Below are 13201 nucleotides of genomic sequence, written 5' to 3'. Positions count from 1 at the left end.
GCCTATGATGATTTACAGATTCGAGGTATTATTTTTCCACTCCAGCACTGGAGTGTTGTATCTGACATTCTTCATCTCTCCTGTCTGGCTTCAGCCTCCGGCCCCGCTCGCTCTGCCCAATTTTAAGGGCTGTATAGAGCTGGACACACTAAATGAGGAGGTGCTCAGTCTGTACAACTTTGAAAATATTTTCAAACTCAACACCACAGAGGAGAAGCCTTGCGGCAGGTGGGTGCAAACTGACATTTTTTCTTCTTTTAACTGAAAACATTCGCAGTGATTTTCACCTCTCTGAACAAAGCTTCCGGTATTTTCCATTTGTTTGTCACTGGGTGACTCATAATGGTGTAAAACTGTTACAAACAGGTCCAAGCCGGTGCTGACTAAGCCCTGGGAGGACGACGCAGCATATTTCGACGGCACTGGCTTCGCTGAGATCACCTTCACAGACGATGCACCTCGCATGCAGCGCTTTGAACAGGAAGTCAGGCTGCTCTCACACAAAGGGATACTGCTGCTGCTGCAAAACAAGGTGAAGACGTTCACTGAGTCAACATTCTTTGTTAATTATATGTGATTCAGTCATTCATTCATTTATCTAATTTATACACTGCTTCCACCACTCACACATTCATTCACTCATTAATCTTTTTTTAAAGCAGCTACAAAGAACTTTTAACTGAATATGTAAAAATCTCTGCTGATGTCTCTGTACGGCCTACAACATAAATTGAGGCCATCGGTGGGGAGACGGGATCCGCAAATCCACAGGGGGCTCCAAAATCAACACAAAATGAAAGATCTTTGTAGTTGCTTTAAAGTATATTTTGGGGGGCTTTTATGCCTTTAATGGATAGGAAAGCCGTAAAGAGACAGAAATGGGGAGACAGAGAGAGGGTGAGCGACATACTGCAAAGGGCCACCGGTGGAATCGAACCGGGGGCCACTGCAGCGAGGACTGTAGCCTTTGCACATGGGGCGCCTGCTCCACCCACTGAGCTATACAATGCCCCACACTCATTCATTCATTTGGAAATTTTAATTAAACTTTTCCTACATTTATTTATCCATTTATCATGAAGTATTCATTGTGTTTTTCCAAAATCCATTCAGTCAGTCAGTCAGTCAGTCTTCCAGTTCCAGTTTACTTTTGTTAATTTATTGATTCTGGATTCACTATTCATCAGGTTTTCCTTCTTTGATGAACACTTGAATGAATCTGCATTTTTTTAACCTGTAAAATTCACATGTAACACATAGAATTTATGATTTTATTGTGAGATGTCTGTATCAAAATGTTTTAGCCTGGGGTGCCAGGTGGCGCATTGTATTGGGCTGGTCCCCCATGTGCAGGGGCTTTGGTCCTCGCTGTAGTCAGCCCCGGTTCGAGCCCTGCATCGTATGGCCCTTTGCTGCATGTCATTCCCCCTCTCTCTGACTCCCCATTTTCCTGTCTCTCTCTATTATGCTGTCAAATAAAGGCAAAAATGCCCTGAAATATACTTAAAAAGAAAAAGAAAAAAGTTTCAGCCCTTACACTTCATCTTGACTAGATAAATTGAAAATAGCAAAAGACTTTACAAGAATCTGCAAGCAAGTTGTTACATGTGTTTCCTCTGTGTCCCTGTCCTCCATCAGAACCAGTTCCTGTGTCTTGCGGTGCTGAAGGGCAGACTGAAGGTTTTCTATGACTTCGGTGATAAACTGGTGGAACTGGAGCCCAAAGAGCCTGTATCGGACGCCCTGAAGATCAGCGACGCCAAGCCCAAAGCTGTGAGTCTGTTGTGTGTCTGTTTTGAGTTAAAGCAGCTGTGTGTGTGGGACATGATTGTTTTGGCATCATCCAGCAAAAAACTTAATTGGTTGTGTTGTGCATTGTTGTTGTTGTTAGCTGGAGATTATCATCCTGCGTAGCACCCCGAACCGCATTGTGGTGAGGAGCGACCGCGTGCCCGTCTACAGCCACCTCTTCACAGAGGCCATCCCTCCATTCAGTGGCGTATACTACCTGGCGGGAGTACCACAGAGCAAGATGCCTGAGAAGTAGGTGGCACTCACACACACACACACAGTGGCACACAGTCCAGGACAGGTAAACTGGTGGAAGTGTTATCTGAATGTTGTTTCCTTTTGTCCTTGTCTGCTCAGGTTGAAGCCTTGGTTCCCCAAGCAGGGCTCACTGAAGGGCTGCTTCAGGAATGTGAAGGCCCTGAGCTCTCATGTCGACCTGAAGAGGATGGCGAGCTCTGGTGTCAGCTTCGGCTGTGGCGATGAACTGCTGGTAAGATTCAGAGACTTACAGTACTTTGTCATTCCGCCCAATGTTACATGAAACAAATGAATTTCAGTTTCTAAGGTCCTGTGTGGCTATAAAAAAAAAAGATATAATAGTAAAAAAATAAAAAAATAAATACGAATAAATACTAGCATCAACAAGATAAAAGTACAATCTGTAAGTGCAGTACCTGTTGCGGTAACACTTTATAATAGGTACGGTACACACTATTAAGCATTAGTTAAAGGTTGACTATGTAGAATTACAAGAACAACAACAGAAAAAGAATTCCAGCAGTCGATTGCCAGACCGTTGCTAGGTAAAACGGGCCGTTGCTAGGGACTCCGCTCTGATCAGAGGACAACAGAGGAGGACTATGCAGGATATTTACCTTATGTTTCATTTTTACCGTCATTAACAGCAGAATAAATTACTTGTAGCTTGTTACAGGGACAGTGGAGGCTCTCTGCCTTCCACACCGCTGCTGCTCAGAGCCTCCGCTGTCACTGCTCTCGTCAAGTTGGAAAAAAAAAAAAAAAGGAGCTCCGTGGCACCGAAAGTCCGCGACGACAAACGTGTTTATGACAGATAAGACTACACAAATACACCCATCCTAACATGTATATGATAATCCATTGATCCACCGATTGATTATTAAAAAGGCTTGGTTGGAAACAAACGGACCGGGAGGAGGCAGGAAAACAGCGGAGAACTGAGCCACATGTCGGCTACAGGCAGGTAGGCTACGAATGTAAACAGAACGTTGACAGAAAGTCATTGTCGACCCCGTCAAAAAAATTAAAAATAATAATTCAGACTAAAAAAAATGTTTTTATGGAAAAGCAATACTTTCATTCTGTACCCCTCTAAAGGCCCCATGGGTGTATTATTTTTGAAAAAATATAGCTTTTAATAAATATTCTACATATTCAACCTTTAAGCTTTAAATACTGAATTCATCATTTATTTATTTTTTTGAACTTTTTATTTTTCATTTTTCCACAAAAACAAAACATTCACTGACATAGGACCATATGAATTGAAATACAGGTAAATAAAATGCAGTAAAAATACCATAAAGAGAAATCGCACAGAGAATAAATATTTGCACCAAAAGGAATAACAGCAGTACAATATCAATCTTAGAGATGTATGACAGTCTTATAATAACCCATATTCCTCCATTAGTCCTCCAAATAGAGAGTAATACAGTTCCACCTTTGTTCAAAAGTGTCCATTTTCAGTTGTAGACTGCAGTCATTCGCTCCATTGTGTAGACCCTTTTCAGTCTCTGTACCCACTGATTTATGGTCGCTGGTTTTGGATCTTTCCAGTTAACAGTTATCATTTTCTTAGCAATCAGTAAAAGTATCCGTAACATGTATCTTTGATCTCAACTGTATGTTTCCTGAGGTAATAGCTCCCAGCAGGAATATCAATGGGTCCAATGGGGAATTCACTCGTAGGATCTTGTCAGTTTCTTCCTTGACTCTCTTCCAGAATTCTTGGATAACTGGGCAGTTCCAAAAGATATGAGAATGATCTCCAATGTTTCCACAGTTTCTCCAACACAATTCCACATTATGTTCTTTCACATACCTTGAAATTATGAGTTAAATTCATCATTTATAACACATGAATACTCATTAGTATGTAGTTTATAAACACAAAATGTTTTACTCATCATTGATAAGCATTAACTGTATTTATAAACGACATTCAAATGAGTATTCATGCGTTATAAATGAAGAATTCAATATTTATTAATGCTTAACTAATGCTTAATAGTGTGTACTTATTATAAAGTGTTACCCCTGTTGCAAATTTCACTTCATTCAGACAAAAACAAACCTGAGCACTGGTCACTGAACATCCAAGAAGACAGCTTGTATATAAAGAGTCACAAAATGTATTTGTATCTAATGTTTGGAAAAATGAAAAGTTACACGAGACAGTTGTAGATTAATTTTAAAAAGCAGGTTGGAAATCAGTAGTGGCTCGATGTAGACAGGATGATGGTACAGTGTAGACAACTGTATCGTCTGCATAGAGATGTATCTTTGCTGACTGAATTAACAGCCTCAAGCATACAATATAAACGCTGTGTCTTTTGAATGAAGATCATTCTCTGGCTTCACGTTGACCTTCATCTCTTGTGTTTTCCTTCATTAATTGTGTAAAATATAAACACGTTGACCTGTTGTGTGTGTCTTTGTACAGGTGGCTCGTGAGGCTCATTTCTCCGGTCAGAGTTACCTGGGTTTGAATCTGACCCACATCCCCAGCCTCAGGAACAACTTCTACGCCAGCTTCGGTTTCAGAACAGACCAGAAGGACGGACTCATGTTCTACCATCGCGATCAGGTGGGAGGAGCTTCCCGACCCTCTCTCTTCCCTTTTTCAATATTTTGTCTTCTTGTTACTTTGGACTAAACAGCAGTTCTCTCTTTCCTTCTGACTCTGAAACTTCTTAAAGTCTTCTCCGTGATCTCTGCCTCTGTTCTGCCTTGCTGTCTCTGATCTGTTCCACACATTACCTAACCTGAGTGTGTGTGGTTCGTATGTACAGGAAGGAGTGTGTCAAGTGCTTTTGCATGAGGGCCAGGTGGTGGTGAGGGCCGGCAACAGTGAGATCAAGACGCAGAAGACGTACAATGACGACAACAGCCACTACGTCTCCATCTACAGCAACAGCCAGGGGTAGGAGGAAAAAAAATCTACATCAGGTTGTTTCGAAGACAACGGACGACTACAATGATTTTGTACTGCTATGTGACTCCATTCCAACAGAGGGCGCTGAGTTTGTGTGTTTGTTCCTAAAATGTTTAGCCTAGACTTTTCTTCATTCAGTGCTGCAGGTCTGTGCTGTGTTGTTCAAGTTGAAGTTATCTACACATATAAACTGTCTCAGTACAGAACAGAAAACACTTATAGTATATTAAAGCAGAAGTAAGCGATCCGGTCGTTTTGGCTAATGCTGCGTTCCAGGCAGGCTTTTGAAACTGTAAATTACAGCTTCAAGTCACGATTTACGACTTTGTAGCGTTCCAGGTAACCCACTCGTGTTTTTCCGCCCTGTTTTACCAGTGAAAGTCACTATAACGGCCACTCGTAACTTCTGACCCGTGAACTCGTACCAGATCGAACTGGTACGACTTCACACGTCGGAAAAACACGAGTTACGGGTTGCCTTGAACGCACCATAACGTCTTGTCAGCCGATCGAGTTAGCAGCCCCCGCCCTCGTCATGGATCTATTGGTCCTCGTCCCTACGTCACCACATTCAGGCGCATCCCTTGGCTGCACACACAGCCCTTCATGCCGTTCTCTCTCCTCATTGGATAAAACTTGTAGGATACGAGAAAAGTTTTCTCCTCGGCTTACAGCAGAGCAGAGTGACTGACAGACCCGTGTTTCGGTCCAAACACTCCATGTAAGTGATTGCTGTCGGAAGATATAACTATTTAAGACTTATATTAACACAAAAATATTGCTTACTTCTGCTTTAATATTCATGAAAATGAGTCATGCATTTGTAAAAGTAGTGTCTGTGAATTTTATGTTCATCATTCATGACAGGTCATTAATGGTCAGTATTAGGTGTTGATAATGGTAAAACAATCTGCCTTAAGTCCATATTTATAACATGATGCAGTGTATTTTTATCAGTGACCTGTTGTGCAGATCAGGCAACTGACAAGATGTTTATTTAATTTTTAATGAAATTTAATGAAAAAACATCTGATACAGGATACAGATCCTCTACATCCGACTCAAAATAATAACAACATACAGAAATTAAACACAAATATACCAATCCATACATAATCACTCAAAAAATCTTTAGGCTGATTTAAGTTGATAATGTAATTATGTGTAGTGTGTTATGTGAGTCATCTCAACACCAGACTGACAAACAGAGCTGCAAAAAAGTCAAAACTGTTTTCTAATTGGACGTTGTTTTATGAAATAAGGACCCCGGTCCTCCGGGCTGGCAAATAACCTATTGTAAAGGAAGCGTGTATATTTGTGTATTCGTAACATGATTCAGCACTATGTATTCAATGTTTCAATTTGATTTTCAACTGTGTGGGCCTTAACTTACTGTAACATCCACATAGCACGCACCTGTCAAACTAACCTGGTGGCTCCGCTCTGCAGGATTCGCCTGTACATGGACGACGTTCTGGAGAAAGCAAAGGAGGGCGTCCGGGTAGACAGCAGGGGGCGGGCGGTGAACACACCGGGCACCACCTTCCTGGGAGGAATGCCTGAGCAGACATTCAGCAACCTCACCGGATGTATCAGCAACGTTTTCGTCAAAAAGTAAGAGGAGCGGTCATCAGTGTTAAAAGTCAATATGATGTCATCGAAGGGGGGAGCAATCATCTGTGACATAGAGGTTAAACAAGAGATGCTGTCAAAGAGAGAGCAGCATCGTCAGCTGCTGTAATATGTAAATGAATTAGTAGCTGGCTGCTTCCACGATATTATTACGATATTTAAAAAATATGCCGATATGCTGCGATATGTTGTGACTTTGTAGCTTTTTTCAACTATAAATGAAAACTTTGTTAACATTTGTTTTTTTCTAATAAGATGAACCTCTTAGTTTCTTCAAATCGATACTTGGTGTCTGTATATAGCATTACAAAATCGCCACGCAAAATATCGCAATACTGTGCTGTATCGATTTTCGGACTTTGCTGTCCAAAGTCATGAATTCAGCAGTGTTGGGCACGTTACTTTTAAGAATTAATTAGTCATAGTTACTTGTTACTTTTCCCCAAAAAATAACTGAGTTAGTAACTGAAGTACTTCATTATAATTACCAGAAAAAGTAACTTTCGCGTCACAGTCACAGGCAGGCTCTGTGACGCCGCGTCACAGCGTAGCTCAGTGCTACACTCTCTCTGTGTGTTATGTAGTGGCTGTTGTAGGAGAGTCATCTGTATGAATATCTGTTTATGAACAAAGAGTTTTTTGCTCATCTTTAAATGTGTGTACGTTTGTTGTCGTCAGGGAGACAAGTCCTCAGATGGTTGTGAATCTGCTGAACGCTAAAGAAAATGTCAACGTCCCTATGAACTGTCCCGCTGCCTCGAAGCCTCAGCAGATTGTTGCTGCACAGCCCAAACACAGCAGCAAACCCAAGGTACACGCCACACACACACACACACACACACACACACACACACACACACACACACACATAATGCCTTTCCACAAAAAAACACAAACTCAACACACACACAAACAACTGATATCATCGAACACCCTACACCTACTCTCTGTCTTCCAGGGTAAGCACAAGAAGCCCTCGGGGTCGCGCAGTCGGAACACCAGGGAGTCGTGTCAGGCGGAGCAGTCGCAGCAGGAGGCCGGGGCCACGCACTTCAGCGGCTCCACACACAGCTACCAGAGATACGACTCTCTGCCCAACTCACTGAGCTCGATGTGAGTGAAACGGCGAACGGCCAATCAGACACTTTACTCACCTCGCATGAATGTCGGCAGCCATAAGACAGGGGAAATTTTAAATGTCACAGGCAGCAGCAAAGGGAAAATACATGGAAATGAGGAGAAAAACACGAAACACAGAAGTACCTAAAATACATAAAACATGTAGCATTACAACACAATAAATTAATTAATTAATTAATTAAATTAGATGAGCAGATTCAAATGAATACGTTCATGCAGGCCTGGAATTTCATCATTTTAGGGGCAAGCCCACTTGGCCTTTTGTGTTGTCATTTTTTTGAGGGTACAAAGGCCAAAAGCCAGGGCAGCAAGGCTATAAAATAAAGCAATGAATTTAAGTCCACATCCATAATGAATAAAGTAGTTCTTATCTTTGAACTCTGGGAAGAGATGGTCAAAGCTGGGTTCACTCCAACACCAGACCAAATAATTAATTAACTTTAAAAAAAACTGAAGAATGATTACTGAGACAGCAAAAAAGCAAAAGGTTTTGGTTCCACTTAAACTGGTGTGAATGCTGCTGGTTCACCAGGTCCTGAGACTCCAGAACGGAGCCGGAGCCAGAACCAGAACCGTGTCTGTCTGAAAGCACCCATCTTTTTGGTTCCAGTTTGGTATTTCATTAAAGTTTTATCAAAATTAGGTTTTACCATAATAGTGTCATCATCACTATTATTATCCAGTGTTGCCTGTATTAGAACGCATTAATGCTGCATCAGGCCAGGCACTTTTTGTTTTGGCCGGTTTCAGGCTGAGAATCAGTGCTAGTGAGCTCGGGCCTCGTCGGGTCCGGGCTTCAACACTCTGGCCCTTTGAGAACTATTAGGAGCAAATCCAGAGGTAAAAATGAAAGTGGTTTTCTTATGGCCTGGAAGTGAAGCTGTGGATGTTGTGTTCTCTTTGGTTGAAGGCCTCACATCTCCATGTCAGTGAAGATCAACTCCTCGGACGGGTCGGTGCTCCTGGTGGCCGGCGGGCAGGGCGGCGGATCCACCCTGTCACTGAGCCTGTCAGACGGCCACCTGCTGCTGCTGCTGGACGGAGGGAAGAGGAAGGCCAGCCTGCGCAGCCGCAAGAAGTACAACGACCAGCAGTGGCACACGGTGAGATGGCCAGGTTTTTCATATAATGCTCAAATACGTCAAATTACTTCGACCGGCCCCTAACCCCCCCTAAGCATAACCCCAACCTCCCGTTTATCTGGAACTAACCAACTCACTCAGTATTTCTCCACACAGGAGCCTGCCTCTGCTGAGGAATACTGAGTTGGTTAGTTCCAGATAAACAGCTTTTTTCCGACTTGTTGGTGGACTGAAAAAAATGTGCATATAACGTACACTTTAAAGGGTGTATTGTTTTGTGACGGGACTTCTTTTTTATTATTATTTTTATTATTTATATAGTGCAATATACTGTATATATATAAATATATTTTCCGCTGTTTTGCTAACCCTCCTCTCTCTGGGACACCGGGGTGTCCAAACCATCACAATTACTCCAAAGCGGTTAATAAGGAAAAAATGTGGCATAGTTGAGCTACAAATCCTGCATAGTTCCTCTTTAAATAGTGACGGGACTTCTTGAGTCAAGTAACGGCGCGTTTTATTGTCAGTAACGGTAACAATGTTGCAGCGAGCGAAGCAGTAACTATTTTGATTACTTGTTACTGAAAAAAGTAGCACTGTTGGCATCGTCGTGATTTTATAACGCCATTATCCTGTATGTCAGGTCTGCTCATTCTCTTTTTCTTTCTTTTCTTCAGGTGTTTATAAAGCGCGAGGGGGACAAGATCAGTCTGATAGTGGACGGCATCAGTACTCAGTCTAAGAGGATCCCTGGAGGAGACAGGGGCCATCTCACCGGCCCGTTGTATGTTGGAGGGGCCCCGGCCTCGCTCATGGTAAATGATCCCAACTACTACGTTGTTATAAAGAAAATGCACCGTCTTCTATGGTATTTCCTCATAGTGTGCTGCTCTGAACTCTAGGCCCCAGGCTCCGGTGGCTTCATCGGTTGTGTTAGGGACCTGATACTGAACGAGGCCCCGGCAGGAAGCCCCGCCTACAGCCAGGGGACGGTGCCGTGCTTCCAGAACCCCCTGCAGCCCGGGGCGTACCTCTCTGGGCAGGGGGGGCACCTGGCGATAGGTAGGCGTCATCTCTTCTGTGGGTTTTCATTCCCATCGTGTTGTTGCTCTTTGAGCGTCGCCGTGTTCTAAACCGAGGCCCCCGCTCTCCTTCCCCTGCAGATGAATCGTTGGTTCTGGGACGGGATCTCGAAATCCAGTTAGAGGTTCGACCCGTCTCGGACTCTGGGCTGCTGTTGCATGCTGGGACGTCACCTGACCAACACCTGAGCTTGGTCCTTAAGCAGGGAGAGGTGAGAAAACACTACGAAAGGTTTTGAAAACAAAACTAAATGATCACTGTGGAGAACTCATTCATAAAAATGTATTGCGTGTGCGCAGGTGACCGTCTCATTTAACGGTGGCAAAGGTGAATTCTCTACCTCATTCACTCCTGAAGAACCGCTGTGTAACGGACACTGGCACACGATCACAGGTGAGTTCCCGTCAACAGACACAGTGACATGTCGTGTTGTAACGCTGTCATCTCATACGGTGTGTGTGTGTGTGTGTGTGTGTGTGTGTGTGTGTGTGTGTGTGTGTGTGTGTGTGTGTGTGTGTGTGTGTGTGTGTGTGTGTGTGTGTGTGTGTGTGTGTGTGTGTGTGTGTGTGTGTGTGTGTGTGTGTGTGTGTGTGTGTGTCTCCAGTGGTGAAGAAGAATAACGTTCTGCAGCTGCACGTGGACGCAGCCAGCGGGCACAGCGTCGGCCCCAAACAGAGCCGCTCTGCGGGGGCCAAGGAGACTGTTTACCTTGGAGGTGTACCTGGTGAGTACGGGTGCACACGCACACTCAGAGCTGTGTTCAGGGAGGTTAGAGACTTGTTTTCACAATTAACCGCGATATGAAACGCCACGGTTAATTAATCGTAAAGATTCCTCAATAGCGTCACTTTCCCAAAAAAAAAAAAAAAGCAGATGAGCGCAACTCGCACAGAACGAAAACAAAGTCAGACAACAATGTAATTGGTGAGTTGGAAGGAAATGTTAGAAAACACAACCAAAACAAAAGATTTTTTATCATTTTGTATGAGGCGACATTTAAAATTAGACAAATTATGAATGAATTTGGTATAGATGACAATTAATGTGTTAAATATTTCAGACATTTCCCCTGGGGGATTAATAAGTGGTCATATATTAATAGATACTTCAAATATTTTGATCATATAACTTTTACTGTTATTATATTATTTGATTTTACACATTCATAGTGTGGCGAAATTAATCAATGCATAATAATCCTGATAATCGTAACACCATGATTATTTCTGACAGTAATCCCAGTGGCCTTTTACTGCATGTCACCCCCGCACCCCCACCTCCCCATTTACTGTCTCTCTCAACTGTACTATCAATTAAGGCAAAAAATATATATACTTAAAGCAGAAGTGAGTGATATATTTGTGTTAATATAAGTCTTAAATAGTTATATCTTCTGACAGCAATCACTTACATAGAGTGTTTGGACCGAAACACGGGTCTGTCAGTCACTCTGCTCTGCTCTGAGCCGAAGAGAAAACATTTATCGTATCCTACAGTTTTTATCCAATGAGGAGAGAGAACGGCATGAAGGGCTGTGTGTGCAGCCAAGGGACGCCGTGAATGTGGTGACGTAGGGACGAGGACTGTAAGGCCCAATTCCAATCCGACCCCTCACGGACTCACTGACTTAGAGGCGCGTTCACGGGAAGTCCGTGAGTGTGTGAGGGCTGTTCCGTTGTCAGATCATCAAGTCAGTGAGTCAGTGAATGAGCCCTTACTGCCCCCTTACCGTAAGTCAGCACCGATGCTGACTTACGGTAGGGAAATTACCCACAGTTCATAGCGTTGTGAAGTCAAACACATGAGATGCCGTCGGAACGCAAGTGTTAAAAAAAAAAAAGTAAATTAACACACGTGGACAGAGAGAGCTCCGCCGCTCTCTTTATTGTTAATGGACAGGAGCAACAACCAAAAAAAAGAAAGAAAGAAAAAAAAAGAGTAAGTTTACTGTCAGTATTAACATGTGCAGTTTGTGATTATTGATGATGATTTGATCAGATCTGATCCGGGAACATTTTGTTTTGAGTCCGTCCCCCTCACACACCTTGTGCGTATTGAAAGTACGTAAATTATCGGTCCAAGACCGGAGTCAACAACGTTTTGTTGTCAAGGTAACATGTCGTGAGAGTGTGTAAGTGCTGTTCCATTCATGTTTACAGCATCTGGACCCTCACAGACTCTCACACTCTGTCACTTACAGCTGACGTCACTTTAGTCAGTGAGGGTTCAGGGCCTGAGTCTTTAGGGGGCGGATTGGAATTGGGGGTTATGGTGCGTTCAAGGCAGCCCATAACTCGTGTTTTTCCGACCTGTGAACCAGTTCGATCTGGTACGAGTTCACGGGTCGGAAGTTACGAGTGGCCGTTATAGTGACTTTCACCGGTAAAACAGGTCGGAAAAACACGAGTGGGTTGCCTGGAACGCTACAAAGTCGTAAGTTGTGACTTGAAGCTGTAATTTACGGTTTCAAAGGCCTGCCTGGAACGCAGCATTAGCCAAAACGACCGGATCGCTTACTTCTGCTTTAAGAAAAAAAAAGTATTCAAAACAGGCTCAGAGCTCCGAGGGTTATCGTGAGAAAACAAAAGTAACTCCATCTAGTTGTAGTTACAAGTGGTGTCCTCGACTAAGGATTTTCATAGTCGGATCTGATTGAGATTGAGACTGAGATTTTGCCTTTTGTGTCTTTTTCCGCTCTGGAAAAAAGAGCTAAATCACCCAAATGCACAAATTTAATTCTTCAGTTGACATACGATAACAACAACATCCCTTTAGATCTCACTCATTAGGGGCGTTGTAGTGATGACGAGTATGAGTTTGTGCTGTGAATAATTGTGTGTATGGAGAATATAATTAGAAAACAAACAACTTCTATGTAAAATCTGATGTCCAGTAGAGGTGAGCAGAATGATACCATCTTTTTTCATTACCACATTTTGCGACTATTCAACAACGAGGTTGGCCGTCGAATCAGTCGAATCAGATCCCTACTAGTTACTAGGGATGTCCCGATCCGATCTCGTGATCAGAAATTGGGGCCGATCACGTGGTTTCAGACGGAATTGAACGTTACGTCCTGATCAGGGATTTAATTTTTCACCCGCCAATCGCAAATTTGGCGTGTGGTCGGGTGTGAAGGGATCAGGGGAAAGAGGCTGGTGATTGAGAAAGGCATGATAAGCTATGTTATTTTTGACCAAATGTTCTTGTTGACTTAATATTATACAATGGAGCTACTGTGCTAATATCACAGTGAGAGTTTGATATCACGACA

General features: G+C 43.0%; 1 protein-coding gene across 1 annotated transcript in view; it reads left to right on the top strand.

Annotated features, from left to right (window-relative positions):
- Positions 1–13201, top strand: part of lama5 (laminin, alpha 5) — a gene marked incomplete at both ends in the record, with an annotated part of 117108 nt that overhangs the window by 103491 nt on the left and 416 nt on the right. Inside the window, 16 exons of the mRNA XM_083975716.1 lie at positions 95–228; positions 367–532; positions 1639–1773; positions 1892–2043; positions 2149–2281; positions 4496–4639; positions 4845–4975; positions 6437–6601; positions 7298–7430; positions 7578–7732; positions 8670–8862; positions 9522–9659; positions 9747–9906; positions 10008–10138; positions 10227–10320; positions 10532–10651. Of these exons, the coding sequence (XP_083831842.1) occupies positions 95–228; positions 367–532; positions 1639–1773; positions 1892–2043; positions 2149–2281; positions 4496–4639; positions 4845–4975; positions 6437–6601; positions 7298–7430; positions 7578–7732; positions 8670–8862; positions 9522–9659; positions 9747–9906; positions 10008–10138; positions 10227–10320; positions 10532–10651 (2284 nt within the window). The remainder of the gene's footprint in view (positions 1–94; positions 229–366; positions 533–1638; positions 1774–1891; positions 2044–2148; positions 2282–4495; positions 4640–4844; positions 4976–6436; positions 6602–7297; positions 7431–7577; positions 7733–8669; positions 8863–9521; positions 9660–9746; positions 9907–10007; positions 10139–10226; positions 10321–10531; positions 10652–13201) is intronic.

The sequence above is a fragment of the Trachurus trachurus genome (assembly GCF_905171665.1).
Source record: "Trachurus trachurus genome assembly, chromosome: 7".
Lineage (NCBI taxonomy): Eukaryota > Metazoa > Chordata > Actinopteri > Carangiformes > Carangidae > Trachurus > Trachurus trachurus.
The sequence above is the reverse complement of the archived record's forward strand: the minus strand, read 5'-3'. Positions and strand labels throughout refer to the sequence as shown.